Below are 15,658 nucleotides of genomic sequence, written 5' to 3'. Positions count from 1 at the left end.
TTTTTGGGGGGTGACATTGGTTAATGAAATTATATCGGTTTCAAGTGTACAATATATCACCTGTATATCATACTGTGTGTTCATCACCCAAAGGCAAGTCTCCTTCCGCACCATTAGGCCCCCCTTTACCCACTTCTGCCCTCCCCGCCCTGCCTCCCTCTGGTTATCACCACGCTGTTGTCTGTGTCTGTGAGGTTTTTTTTTTTGCTTAATCCCTTCACCTTTTTCTCCTAGTCCCCATCCCCCACCCCCTCTGACAGCTGTCAGCCTGTTCTCTGTATCTATTAGCCTGTTTCTATTTTGTTCATTAGATGCCACATATGAGTGAGGTCATACGGTATCTGTCTTTCTCTGAGTGGTTTATGTCACTTAGCACACTCCTCTCCAGGTCCATCCATGCTGTAGTGAAAGGTTAAGATTTCCTTCTTTTTTACATCAGTACAGTGCTCCATTGGGTGAGTGTCCCATGGCTTTTTATCTGCTCATCTACTGATGGGCACTTGGGCTCTTTCCAGATCTTGGCGACTGTAAATAGCATTGCTATGAACATGGCAGCGCATATTTTCTTTTGAATTAGTGATTGGGTTTCTTCAGATACATTCTCAGAAATGGAATCGCTGGGTCAAAAGGTAGTTTTATTTTTAATTTGCTAAGGAAACGCCTTACTGCTTTCCACAGTGGCTGCACAAGTCTGCATTCCCACCAACAGGGCACTAGGGTTCCCATTTCTCCACATCCTCACCGGCACATGTTTGTTGATTTACTGATGATGGCCATTCTGACAGGTATGAGGTGATAACTCATTGTGGTTTTTATTTGCATCTCTCTGATGACTAGTGACATTGAGCATTTTTTAATGAGAATATTTTTTTTTAACTTCTCCATTGTCAGGTTCTAGTATGTTCCTATTAATCACCAAAGAGAAATTAAGAAGCTGGATAAAGATATCCTAAGAAGTAAATTTAGTAAACTCATAATTCAAGGCACCTCTCTCAGGGAATCCCAAGCAACCAGCTGGCCTTTCTGAGAACTGGTCCCTCCCCTCCCAGCACACTAGGAGAGAAACAGCCACAGCAGGTGTTCTGTAAAGTCTCAAACACTTACTGAATAGGACCTTTGAGCAGGATTGCTCAGTCTTAAAAGTCTTCCCTGGACAAATCCCGAGAGCTCCAGCTATGAAAGACCACTGCTGTTACCTTTCTGTCTAGCTTTACACTAACACCAATATTTAACCATTCCCCAACTCCCTAGCCCAATGCGAGGAGAGGGCAGGCCCACCTACGCAAGCCCTCCCTGCGTCTCCAGCTGGTCCTCATTTCTGCTAGGTCCTATAGTTCAAGGATGCTCTACATGGAAAGCCATCTTTGACGCCCATGGAGTACCAGGAAAAGTAAGCAGTCTGCCCAAACAGCAACATAATCATATGTCATTCTGTCTACTCTCACACATGCTCAGGGATGACATAAATGCAACAGACCAAAAAACCACGAGGTGATTTCACGACAGCGTCTTCAAATTCACAACCTTTACAACAGCAGATTCCCAACTGTCCCTCTCTATTTTAGGAAAACTCCAGGAAAAAAACCCAAGGGGTTCAGTGATCAGGATGGCAGGAATACAGCTGGAATGTAACACCGAGGACAGAGGGAGAGAAGAGGGAAGGATCAATGCATACAAGAGTTCCCAGGAAGCCCAAGCTTCACAGCCAAATGACAAACCATAGCTGTCAGCTCGTGCTCACAGGGCTGCGGGTAAGTGACTGGGGGCAACAGAGAAGTACGGCCTAGCCTGATGTACAGGCCCATAGCTTCGGGGGAAAAGCAGGCGACAGATCCAGTAAGAAAGGAGCTAGTGTCTGTAGAAAGGTTGCAAAAGTAGGAATCCGCTGGAAACGACATACCCCAATGCACCCTGTGTTTATGCACACAACTGGCCCCCATCAAAAATCTGATACCCTAAACCTAAAATCAAAAGTGGGGGGAGGGAGAATAAGAAAAATAAATAAAACAAAAAGTTATGTAATTAAAAAGTTTGGATATCCTAACACTTATGCCTGTGCCTACGTTTTGTCTGGATGCACAAAGAATAGATATTCCACTCCCTACACATATTGAAGGCTGTCGTATGGGTAGGGAATGAACTGTTACTGAGAAGTGTTTCTTTAGCCCTCACTGGTGTGGCTCAGTGGATTGAGTGCACTGGCCTGAGAACCAAAAGGTCACCGTTTGATTCTTAGGGCACATGCCTGGGTTGCAGGCCAGGTCCCTGGCTGGGGGTGTGCAAGAGGCAGCTAATCGATGCTTCTCTCCTCTTTCTCCCTCCTTTCCCCTCTCTCTGAGAATAAAATCTTTTTTTTTAAAGTGTTTCTTTAGGTGAAAATGCACTTATTACTGAAAATAAGTTCAAGAATTATACTACAGGAAGAGAAGTTGAGAAAGAAGGCAAAGGTTACTCAAGAAGAAAAAAATGGCAGCAAATTAAAAGAAGTGAAAACCTGGAAAGACAAGGTCTGTCTGGAAAAAGTCCAGCCGTTGTTAATATAACAGGAATGGTTTGTGCAACACTGATGTCACCAGGCAGCCAAGGAGAGTGGACTGGAATGCCGGTGAGTTAACAATGACGACTTCACTGTAGTAGTCAGTGGGGGCTGGTAGACACCGTTGAGTCACATTCAAAATGACTGAGCAACTGAAGCAATGAATCTGCATGAAATTTTGCAGTAAGCTTGAGCATTCCTCCACGGAAACTATTCAGATAATTCAGAAGGCTGCAGCTATGGGCACCTGGTGATTGGCAGCTTCATCATAACAATGCGCCCGCTCATGCATCACATCTTGTGCAGTTTTTTAGTGAAACATCAAATCACCAGGTGACTCAGTCCCCCTACAGTCCAGATTTGGTGCCCTGCAACTAACTATTGGCTTTTCCTAAAACTAAAGTCACCTTTGAAAGGGAAGAGATTTCAGGCCCTCGATGAGATTCAGGAAAATATGACAGGACAGCTGATGGCAATTGGGAGAACTGTGTGAGGACCTAAGGTGCCTCCTTTGCAGGGGACTGAAGCATCATATATAGTTCCCATATTTAAAATTTTCCTCAGAGAAAGGCAGCAAACAAGTCTGCACAAAATTTGCTTATCCTCATGGTTCCAAAACTGTGCATCAGGGACTTTGGGGTGCCACTGCTACTCAAAGGGGTGCCCTAGTATGCATTACACTACCTAAGTAAACATACAGACACTTTGAACAAACTACCACCACTACTCTAAACTGAAATTACTATTAAGTTCTTTGGGCAGAACTATGTAACAAATGCAACTGTTAGGTATTTTATTAGCATAGAGGCATCACTAAAAATTAACACTAAGGGAACTTCTAGCTTTACATATTTTATAGATAAACTACCATGTGGTCCAAAATTCCTAGTCCCAATTTGAAGTTTTTCCCATAGCATTATACCGTTTTTCCTGTTTAAAAAATTCCTTCAGAGTGCTGAAATGCATTAACATTATTAAGAAGCAGTTTACTGAGTTTTCAAGAGCATGTGGTCGCTTTCCAGAATAACCTAGTAGGCTAATATTACCCATCTGGCATTCAGTGAGAGAAAGGTCAGCAACCTAGTCAGTAATGTCAAGAAGACGTACAACTTTATAAAGTTTTTTAAAAGTTAGATGAAATGAAAACCTCAAGGGATAAGGTACTCTGAAATCATTACCAATATAGCTAAGAAAAAGAAAAGATCTATTCAAGTATGGCTCACAAGAGTGTCTATCTTTTACAAGACACTGTAAATTCATCCTTAGGCGCCTGACCTAAGCAATGCTTTCCTGAAATGCTTTCCTAGGCAGACTAACTTTGTGCCCAGTCACGCCAAAGTACTGCAGGCCAAAACTTCAGATGCCAAGGCTTTCAGGGGCTGCAGTTAACATCAAGCAACATGGACATACAGATTCCCATCAGTAATGTTCCTCAGTGGGTGCTACAAAGTAAAATTCTGTAACCTGAATTATATTTCCCTAATATATTTTTGTAAAACTAGAACTAGTTTCCCAAAGTTCTGACCTCTTGGCAAAAATTCCTCATTTCAATACAATAAAACATTTCAAAGTAATTTCAATAAAAGTGAGGTTTTAAGGAAAGAATCCCATATACCACTACCAAAATTACAAAGACTCTCATGTGAGATGGTATCTACTGGGATATGGAGATAAAAAATCTTACTGGCTCCATGAAGAATAAGTATTTCATCTATAGGAAACCATTTTAATTTTTCACACAGCATAATTTTAAATATTATTTTTATATTTGTTTTCAGTTGTACTTAATACCTTGTGTTCATAGTACATGACTTTTTTTTTTTCAAAATATTCTCTCTGGACCCATTTCTGCACTCCCCGGTGTACTTCCTGCCACAACACCTGGGAAGCAGGTTGGAAGTGCAGCTCCTGTTTGCAACATGTTGTCCTCAAAGCAGAGGAAAACAGACCCATGACAGAACAGAAGCTCTCAGGGCCTTTATGTAGTTCTGCCATCAACTCTTCCCCATCTCCATTGAGGTCAGCATGTCCTAAATTCTTGTAGAGCATCTAAGTGACAAAAACACCAAAAGCCTCTCCCCTAATCTCTGGCTGGTGTGGCTCATGGATTGAGCACTGGCCTGTGAACCAAAGGGTCAGTTTGATTCCCATCAGGGCACATGCCTGGGTTGCAGGCCAGGTCTCCATTTGGGGGTGCTTGAGAGGCAACCCCACATTGATGTTTCTCTCCTTCTCCTTTCCCCTTTCTCTAAAAGTCAATAAATAAAATCTTAAAAAATAAAAGGATCATACACCATGACCATATGGGACTTATAATACCACATTAACAAAATGTAAGATAAAAACCACATGATCACCTCAACTGATTCAGAAAAAGCATTTCACAAAATCCAACACCCTTTCATGATAAAAACATCCAACAAACTAGGAATACAAGAAAATTACCTTAACATAATAAAAGCCATATATGAAAAGACCTCAGCTAACATTGAACTCAATAGTGAAAACTTAGAAAGTCTTTCCTCCGTGACAAAAATGCCCACTCCCACCACTTCTATTCAACACAGAATTCCTAACAAGAGCAATTAGGTAAGAAAAAGAAATAAGAGGCATTCAAATCAAAAGGAAGAAGTAAAACTATCTCTGTTCATATATAACATGATCTTAAATGTAGAAAACCCTCAAGATTTTTCACACACACAAAAATACATGATACATATAAAACCATTTAATGGTTCACAAATTTAGCAAAGTTGCAATACAAAATCAACACTCAGATACCAATTAGTTGTGTTTTCATACACTAACAATGAATGATATAAAAAGGAAATTAAGGAAACAATCCCATTTACAATAGTATCAGAAAGAATAAAATATCTAGAAATAAATCTAACCAAGAAGGTCAAAGACTTGTATGCTGGAAACTATAAAACACTGCTGAAAGAAATTAAAGACATCACATATTCATAGACTGGAAGACTTAATACTGTTAAGATGTCAATACTACCCAAGTGCAACCCCTATCAAAATCCCAATGGCATTTTTTTAGGCTAGAAAAATCTATTCTAAAATTCATGTGAAATCACGGGGCCCTGTATAGTCAAAACAATCTTGGAAATGAAGAACAAAATTGGAGGTGTCACATGTCCTGATTTCAAAACATATTACAAAGCTACAATAATCACAACAGTGTGGTACTGGCCTAGAGACAGACTCAGGGACCAACAGCCCAGAAACCAGCCCTTGCATCTTCAACAAGGGTGCCAGCTCCCCACAAATGTTGCTGGGAAACTGGATATCCTCATGGAGAAGAATGAAACTGGAGCCTTACCTTACACCATATTAAAAAATTAACTAAAAATGAATTAAAAATCTAAACATAAGACCCAGAAGTAGTACCTCCTAGAAGAAAACAGGAAAAAATATTCATGCCTAATCACTGAACTGGGCAATGATTCTTGATATGGATACCAAAACTACAGGCAACAGAAAAAAAAAAAAAAGACAAATGGGACTATCTCAAATTTTGAAACTTCTGGGCTCAAAGGGCACATCAATAGAGTAAAAAGACAATACTGAATGGGAGAAAATATTTGTAAATTGGATATCTGGTAAAGGGTTAATATCTAAAACATACAAAGAACTCCTAACAAACCAACAACAACAACAAAAATCTGATTTAAAAAATGGGCAAAGGCCTTGAATAGACAATGTCGCCAAAGATGACATACAGATGGCCAGCAAGTATATGAAAAGATGCTCAAAACCACTAACAATTAGAGAAATGCAAATCACAATCATTAAGATGGCTATTAAAAATGGCTATTATTAAAAAAACAGAAAATAACCAATGTTTGCAAGGTTGTGGAGCAATCAGAACCTATGTACACTGTTGGGAGGAATGTAAAAAATTAAAAACAGAATTCAATATGATCCACCAGCTCCACATTTTGAGTATATATCCGAAAGAATTAAGAGCGGGGTCTCAGACAGACAGACATTCGCACATTCACAGCAGCCAAGAGGCAGAGGTGCCCCCAGTGCTCACTGACGGATGGACAGACAATACAATGTGATGCAGCCACACAATGGAATATTACTCGGCCTCGAAAAGGAAATCCGGAGACATGCTGCAACATGGATGAGCCTTGAGGACACCGTGCTGACTGAACTATGCCAGTCACAAAAAGATGCATACTGTATGATTCTACTTATATGAGGTTCTGGAAAGCAGTCAAACCATAGAAACGGAAAGTGCCTGGGGAGGGGAATGGGGAGTATTGCTACACAGTGAAACTGTGTTTTAGTTCTGAAGATGAAATGGTTCTGAAGATCTGCTGCACAACACTGTATATACTTTACTAAACTGTAAACTTAAAAATGATTAGGACAGCAGATTTTCTGTGTTTCTACAAGAATCAAGTTTTTAAAAAAACGATTAATTGATAAAGAAATTTTAGAACCAAGAACATACAAAGTTCTTTAACTTTACTCACAAAAAACCCCCTAAATATAAAAAAGTCTTTTAGTTAACTATATGTAAACATACCCTCCACACACCAAGAACTCATTTGAAGCTCGTCTGCCAGCAGTTCCTAACGGCATGTCATCTAAAAGAGAAAGAGAGAAATAGTCATTTTTGCTATACCATCTACTTAAACGTAAATTGTTCTTACATGATTATTAGTGTGGCCAAGAAAGGGGCCACAGATCAGCCTGACAAGAGTAGGGGGGGTGTACGTGGCAGCCTAACAAACTCAGAGACCTACAGCGACCACCCAGGGAGGCCTGAAATGAAAACTTACCAACTAAAAGCACGTCTTAGGCCAGTGTCTTCCTTGACAAACATTAATCTTTACCTGAACTGAGCCTGTCTATTTTCTTTTTGCATCTACAGTAACAGACCTTTGGAATGTCAGCATAATCCCTTTTCCAGACCCCTCTGGGCACAGCCACAGGTCACCTCACTGCTCTTCTGCATACCATGCCGGCGTGCTGTTAAGTGCTGTTAACTATCCTGTGCCCAGCTCTGTAAAAGACGGTCGATCTGTTTACTTTGTATCCAATCCCAGAGGTCCCCCCTTGCTTTCTCCCGCCTCCCTAACCTGTCACCCATGGATTTCATGGAACCTCCTTAGGCCTCCTCCTTTGATTGTGATGTATAAAATAAGGAGCAATACTACCATTCTCAATCTCTTGAGATTTTGCTTCCCAGAAAATGTGGTTAGTTTGGCTCAAAGAAACTAAAAAATTCCCTACAGGTTTGAATGCTTCTTATGGCGACATGAGGAAACATTTGAGCACGACCATGTGCTGACACACCAACTTTGCCCATGAGTGACAGCAGGTGAACACAGAAGACTGTGCCCAGCTTCGCCCACAGAGTCACAGGCTGCAGCCCCTCCAATGCCCACTTCTATAGGCAAGCGTCAGGTCTTTTCAAGGTAAAGTGTCACATTCATTTCAGTATTTCTGTATTTCTTCACCATTTAACATGTGCAAAGTCTGCTACTGTTTTACTGCGTTCCTTTCAATATGTCACTGACAACGGCTTTGAGTATAGTGGCCCCGAATCCCCATTTGGCCATAAACTCTATGTTATTACTGAACAATTTTGCAGGCTGTGGTGATTCTGAGTAACACGTCACATTCAGCACAATTGTAAGAAGTATAGTTCCCTGCAAGGTCGGAGCACCTCCCCCTCCTCCTGCAAAATGCTCTCGTGGGTCTCGCATGGGCTGTTTAACAAGATGTGGTGGCAGCTGGGGGCCTCAGACACGGCAGCACGTGCCGTGGGTCATCTTCTCCTCAGTCACCTATTTATGGGACAGAGCACAGCCCAGAAGGCAGGGTCCTTATTCCTTGCCACTGTTATAATCCGCTACATCCACTGCCTGGTGTGACTGTAAATGGCTCTAAAGGTATAATATGTTTTGAGGTGAAATCACAGTGTTGACCAAATAACACAAATAACAAAAATGGAAGAAAAAAATGACTAATACCCCTAAGTGGGGACTGAGAAATGTATTTATTTTGGCACATCTCAGGTCCCTGCTCTTATGAAGCTTAAAGGTGATGCTGGCAGGAGGTGCTGAGAGGCATGAGGAAAACAAGCAGGAACAAGGGCTAAGAGCGGGGCCGCGGAAGCAGCGTAGTTCACAGACGGCAGAGGAAACAGGTAGAGGGCGCAGGGGCAAAAGCTGGATTTCACTAACTGCACTTCATTTTGTAGCTTTCAGTTTGAAATCATGCACAATTATGAAACAAAATTAAATTTAAAAAACAACAATCCCTAGAAGTCAAAGGTAAAATGAAGCAAAGATAGCATGATCACCAAAATGAGTTGTTTCAAGAGACTTTGAACCAGTAATTTAATAGGATATTCCTAATGGGATTGTCCTAAGGGCAAAAAGACCCACAAAATGTTTTAAATATTTTTTAGTCATCACAGTGTTATTTTAATGTCACATTGTTATTTTGAAACTATTGGGAAAGAGAGGAGAGAAAAGAGCCTGAACTCACAAGGGCAAAAGAACAGAAAAGTCAACAGCCACAGAAATTTGGAAGCTGAAAGGCTGACATAGTGGTCTCTGCCCTAGTAGACTCAAGATACACTCCTTAGCCAGCAGAGGGGAAGCCCAGAAGTACCAGCCTATACACAGGAAGAGCCTGGATGTTCACACTTGGCAGAGAACAGAACACGGTCTCTGGCTGCAGCACACCAGGCGGAGAGGAACCCGCAAGGCACCGTGAGAAACGGCTGGGGGACATGGCAGCAGTGAAATTCTACGGACTGACCACGGGCCCTCCAGTCTCCCTGCCCCATTGGGCTCCCCCATATGCTATCAGGTATGTACTCTTTAGGCAGGAGACTGGCTGAGTCTTCTCTGGGGGATCTGAAACACCCGCAAAAGGAAGCAGTCCAAGGTAATGAGAGCCATATCATCCAGCGTAGAGGCTTGTTGTTCATAAGACCGACTACATACACAGCCTTCAAACATTTTTAATTGTCCATTCTTGATTATAAGCATACAACCATCACCAACTATCCAAGGAAAGAATATGAAAACCAGACTCCAAAACAAACTAGGGGCTGGCAAGAAGTTAAAAATTTCTTTTAAAAGTTAAAACACATATATATAATTAATTACCTCAAAGATAAAACAAAATATTGCACCCTGAAGAACAATACTATTCAGAAAGGAAAAAAGAGCTTATGAAAATTCAAAATATGAGCATACACAAAAAACTCAATAAAACTAACTGTTGTTTAACTAAAGAAAACATTAAGGAAATTTCCCTAAAAATGCAGAGCAATAAGACAAAAAAAACAAAAACAAAAACAAAAACAAAAACAAAAACCACGTAAGAAAATCAGAGACGGGTATTCAGGTATCTATTATATTATCACTTTTAAATTGTATAGCTGTTTTAAATATCTTATATGGGTTCTTCCCGTATCTAGTAAGGAGCTGAAAAGTCACCATTTCATCCTAACAAGTAAAAAGCTGAACAGACTGAAAAAGCAACAACTCTTCTTGGATCCAAAAGAGAGGGGGGGACACAAGCAAACCGAGCCCCCGAGAGTGAGACAGACAGGCAGATACAAGGAGCGCCGCTTACCTGAGAAGAGACCCCGAGCAGAAGCCTCCATGGAAACCAGAGCTACAACAGAAAAGTCTGGCTTTTCAGGCCAGAAAACTGACAATTTGCTGGAGGCCCAGGGCAGACCAGTCTGAGAGCTATGAACTCTGGGAGGACATAGTCAGAGTGGGGCTCACAGGATTATCAGATTTCCCTCCAGGAGCTCAGTTGGATTCCCACAGTAAGTATCAGAGAAAAGTCCCCACCTGCTTCCAGCAAGCGGAGGGGAAAGGAAACATTTTTACACCAGTCAGAGCATTCTGATCTTAACAAGGCCAAGCTATTCATCTGCTCAGGTTAAGCTCAGAGCCTAGCTGACCTGCGGGAAGGGACACACCCCACTCCAGCCCCTCTAGCCATCCTGTCCCACCTAAGGCAGGAGAAACCGGAAGTTTAAGAGCAGAGGCTCACCCGAAGACTGAGGTGGAATCACAGGCTTGCAGAGTGCTGCCCCGCCCCCACCCCCACCTTTCTAAAGGCCTGTTTCCAGCAGCACCTTTCACCTGGCACATCATGTATAGATAGCTATCAAGAAACAATTATGAGGCATACCAAATGCAAAACACGGTTTGAAGAAACAAGAGAAAGCGTCAGAACTAGACACAGCAAGAGCAGTAAAGTTATCAGACCAGGAATTTAAAACAACTATGACTAACATCCTAAGGCCCCTGATGGAAAAAGTAGATGGCATGCAAGAACAGATAGGCAATACAAGCAGAGAAATGGAAGTCCTAAGAAAGAACTAAAAAGGCGAGAGAGAAAACACAAAACAAAACTCGGTAACAGAAATGGAGAATGCCTTTAATGAGCTTCTTAGGAGACTGCACACAGCCGATGAACGAAGCTCTGAGCTAGAGGATGCATCAACAGAATCCTTGTAAACCAAAACCAAAGAGAACAAAGACGTAAAAAAAAGAACAGAATATCCCAGGCCTGTGAGACACTGACAAAAGGTGTAACATATGTGTAATGTGGGGAAAGAAAGGAACAGAAGCAGATTATCTGAACGATAATTAATGTCAGACACCAAGCCACAGACCCTGAAGGCGCAGATAAATGCCTGACGCGGCCCCAGTCACGCACTGCTTCCCAATTCTGAGTATGCGCGGTGAGGCAATTTCATCACCCGGTGAGCATCACAGAGTGCACGTACACAAACCTGGGTGGTGAGGCCCCCTACACAGCTGGGCTCCACGGCACAGCTTAGGGCTCTCTAGGGGAGGAAAAATCAGTGCCCTCAGCCCTTTAGGGTTCTTGGCTGAGACATCCCTGTTAATAAAAGATTAACGGGAGAAAAACAGAAGATTAATAACACATATACCTCTTGTATACATGGAAGAGACCCAAGAACACTGAGTAACTCAGCAAAATGCCTGAAGCTTCCACCTAAAATACCATCTTCAGCTGAAGACAAAAGAAAATTGGGGGCAGGGGGGAAGTCAGGTACCAGAGGTTATCAGGAAGAGCAACGTCAAAAAGAGTAAGGTTGTTGCACACATTTCAGTCCTTTGTCTTCTGCATTGATAAGTTTCTAAAAATAAGATCATCCTGTTACTGAGCAAAGGGGGGCTCGTTCACATGGTGTGTTGGTCTAAGACCCAACAATTAGTGTTGAAACAGGTCTTTATTTACAATATTCCAACCTGGGGGTGGGCGGGGCGGGAAGCACCTCAGCTCAGAGCCCTATTCTCCCACGAGACCCAACACTTCCCTTGCTCCCCAAAAGGCTAGAAGCCGAAACCAAGCCCAATAGCTCCCCAGGCCTTATCTGTCAGCTCCCTCCTTCAGGACCTGGGGTACAATGTCATCAGCCCCCGTATGACAGTCCAGGAAAGCATGTGCCATGTTACACTGGATCATGGTGAACTCTGGGAAAGGCACAAGTCCTAAGAGAGTGTCCTCTTCATATGTCCCGAGTTCCAAGAGTCCGGATAGCGTCCGGGTCTGCAAGGCGGAGTCCTCGGTGGCTTTGGCGTCAGCCGGAGCGGGCACGGCCAAAGCAGCAGCGGGCCTGCTTTCTGACCTGCCCAGGCCGCAGGGCCGGGTCCTGACTGCAAACCGCAGGGCTGCTGCTTCTCCCACGGCTGCCACAGCCCGCCGCTCCATCACGCTCCTCCGACAGGCTCCTTCCATCGTGCTGCTTCTCGTGGCAGACGGGGGCCCTTCCTCCCAGCAGATGGGGGCCTTTCTTCCCATCAGACTTCATGATGGACTGGTGGGGGTCCCCCTACATCCTTTCAAAACAACATGCCACTCGCAGAATCTCGCGCAGGCCCGTAGGCTTTTTTGTCACCATTCTATGGTCAAAGCCTCTCACATCCCCTTGGCCCCGTGGAGCCGCCACAGCCATTAGCATAACCTAGAAACCAGCTACCAGCCACAGATACGCAAAGGCATCTCTCTCAGGAGAATGGCTGTGCTCCACCGAGTCCCACCCTCCCAATTCTGAGGCTCCTGTCCACTCTTACAGTCCCCCTCTTCCTAATACCCTTACAATGGGCACCGCCTTTACAAAGGTAAATATATAAAGGGTAACTTCTACTGGTTTTCAGAGCTTTTCCTATGTCTGCTATTTCTTAAAATTAATCAGCCTAAAATAATCCTTATGTAAAAAAATACATATTTGGGGGTGACAAATTCTGTTTCCCTACAGCTCCTAGGCACAAACCTGTACAGTATATTACTGTACTGAGTACTGCAAGCAATTACAACACAACGGTACAAAGTTGTGTAATGTGTTGCCCTAAGATGTTACAAGGCTAAGGCATCGCTAGGCAACACAAGCTTATCAGACCCACTGTAACCTTATGGGCCGCCCTTTGTATATGTGTCTGTCACCGACTGAAAAACATCGTAATGCAGCACATGACTGCACCCCTAGGCATATAATTTTCAAATTACTGAAAATCAAAAGTGAAAAACCCTGCAAGATGTCAGCGGAAAAAACACTATACCTATAAAAGAACAAAGATACAAACTTCATCTACATCTCCTTAGTGTGGACAAAAGGGGCCGCACAGGAAACCTGACTAGCTCAGGGGAGGCCTGTGTGGTGGCCTTGCAAATTCAGAGACCTAAAGTGACCACACAGGATGGTCTGAAATTAAAACTTGCTAACTAAATGCGGATCACCGCAGGCAGTCATATCCTAGGCTAGAATCTTCCCTGACAAAACAGAGCCTGTCCATTGTCTTTGTACATCTATGATAACAGACCTTTGGAATGTCAGATAACTCCCCTTTTCTCCGACCCCCTGGGGCACCACCACCCACCAGAGCAGAGACCACAAAGCCCCTCATTGCTGTTGTTACCGTGTTAATTGTTGACTGTTAACTGTCCTGCACGTACCTGTGTAAGAGAAGATGTGCCTATCATTTTACCTTTTATCCAATCCCAGAGGTTTCTTTGCTTCGCTTTCTCCCGCCTCCCTAATCTATCACCAATGTGATAGATTTCATGTAACCCCTTACTGCCTCCTCTTTAGATTGCAATGTAAAGTAAGGTGCAAAACTGTCATTTTCCAGAGCATTTTCTCAATCCATTGAGGTTTTGTTTCCTTGCAATTGTTGTCAGTTTGTCTCAAATAAACTCACAAAAATTTTCTACAGGTTTGAATATTTCTTACGTTGATTCAAGCAAGAAGTAGAGTCAAATATTTAAAGGGTTGCGAGAAATAAACCACCAACTTAAATTCTGTACCCTGCAAAATTATCCTTCAAAAGTGAAGGAAAAAAAAAGAAAAGACTTTCTCAGACAAATAAAAATTGAGGCAATGATCTGCCTTGCAAAAAATGTTAAAAGTTCTTTAGAGAGGCGCAGGGTGGGATAGGGACCCGGAGTGCCTTGATGGCTGCTCAGCAAAGAAAGTTCTTTAGAGAGAAGGAAAATATATAAACCAGGAAATTGGGTCTACAAAAAGAAAGGAAGAGCACCAGAGAAGGAAAAAGTGAAGGTAAAACAAAAACTTTCATTTTTCTTATTTTAACATGATCTAACAGGGAACAGTTTGTTCAAAATAATAACAGCACAATGTAATGTATTCAGTTACATATCCTCGTATACATCTTATGTGTATATATGTCTACAGGCTTGCAAACACTCATACAAGCAAAATAAATGACCACAGTGATACAAGGGATAGGAGGAAAGAATCAGGATTATTTTTTATCATAAAGTGAACTCCCACTACCTGTGAAGTGGTATAGTGTTATTTGAAAGTGGACTTGGATTATTATTATGTATATTTCAAACTCTAGGGCAACCACTAAAAAAAAATTTTTAAGTATAATTGATATGCTAAGAAGAGAAAGAAAATAAAATCATAATAAAGCCTATAAAAACAACAAAAGACAGAAATAGAGTGGAAGACAACAACAGAAACAAAGAACAAGGACAACAAATAGAAAAAAGTAACAAATATGGTAGATATTACTCTAATTGAGCGTCGGCCTGTGAGCTAAGTGTCGCTGGTTCGATCTTCCAGTCAGGGTACATCAGAGAAGGAAAACTCTGACTCCAAAAAACCTCCGCTGCCTTGCGGCATACCTCTTCAGGGGAAAGGCTAAGGGAGTAAACCCCGACAGAAAATCCGGAGCCGGAGTCCCTAAGGCGGTTTGACGTTGTAGTCAACACCGGCAACTCCTGCGGCGCACCTGAACCCAAGCTGTATCGACTCCGTCTTTCCCTTGGACCCTTCAGCTGCGAAGAGAGGGGGGGTCTGCTGCATGGGCAACAGCAGACCCTCCATATTACCCTGCCCAGGCTCTGTAGCTTCAGCGTCATCACAAGATGTCGATTCAACACGGGAGGAGACAGATACCATGTCACTCCCGAGTCGGACTGCACAGCCATTCTCGGCGGTGCAGATAGACTCTTAAGAAGCTACACCATCGTCTCTCGAGACGGACGGCTGCCGACGACGACTCTAACTCTATCAATAATCACTTTTAATATCAATGGTCTAAATGTACAAATTAAGAGAGATTTCAGAGTGTATCAAAATATACAACCCAACTATATGTTGTGTATAAGAAACTCACATTAAAACATAAAGACACATATGGATTAAAAGTAAATGGATGGAGGCCCTGTCCAGGTGGTTCAGTTGGTTGAGCATTGTCCCATACACCAAAGGCTACGGGTTCAAACCCCAGTCAGAGCGCATATGGGAGGCAACCAATCAATGTTTCTATCTGTCTCCCTCTTCCTCTCCTTTCCTCTCTCTAGAATCAATTAACATATCCTCGGGTGAGGATTAAAAAATAAATAAAACTAAATGGATGGAAAAAAATAAGCCATGCTAACAGTAATAAAAAAAAAAAGAAGTAGCTACATTAATTTCAGACAGAGCATACTTCAAAGTAAGAAAAATTATCAGAACTGAAGAAGGTATTACATAATGATAAAATCATATTTACATAAATATAAATTCTCCAAGGAAACATAACAATTCTTAACATGTATTCTTGTAACAACAGA

General features: G+C 42.3%; 1 protein-coding gene across 1 annotated transcript in view; it reads right to left on the bottom strand.

Annotated features, from left to right (window-relative positions):
• The window catches only part of ULK2 (unc-51 like autophagy activating kinase 2), a 113,678-nt gene that overhangs the window by 48,733 nt on the left and 49,287 nt on the right, over positions 1–15,658 (bottom strand). The window contains exon 14 of the mRNA XM_090291807.1: positions 7,086–7,146. Within this exon, the coding sequence (XP_090147933.1) occupies positions 7,086–7,146 (61 nt within the window). The remainder of the gene's footprint in view (positions 1–7,085; positions 7,147–15,658) is intronic.

The sequence above is a fragment of the Furipterus horrens genome, unplaced genomic scaffold (assembly GCF_987537825.1).
Source record: "Furipterus horrens unplaced genomic scaffold, mFurHor1.1.pri manual_scaffold_11, whole genome shotgun sequence".
NCBI lineage: Eukaryota > Metazoa > Chordata > Mammalia > Chiroptera > Furipteridae > Furipterus > Furipterus horrens.
This window is presented reverse-complemented; position numbering and strand designations above follow the sequence as displayed.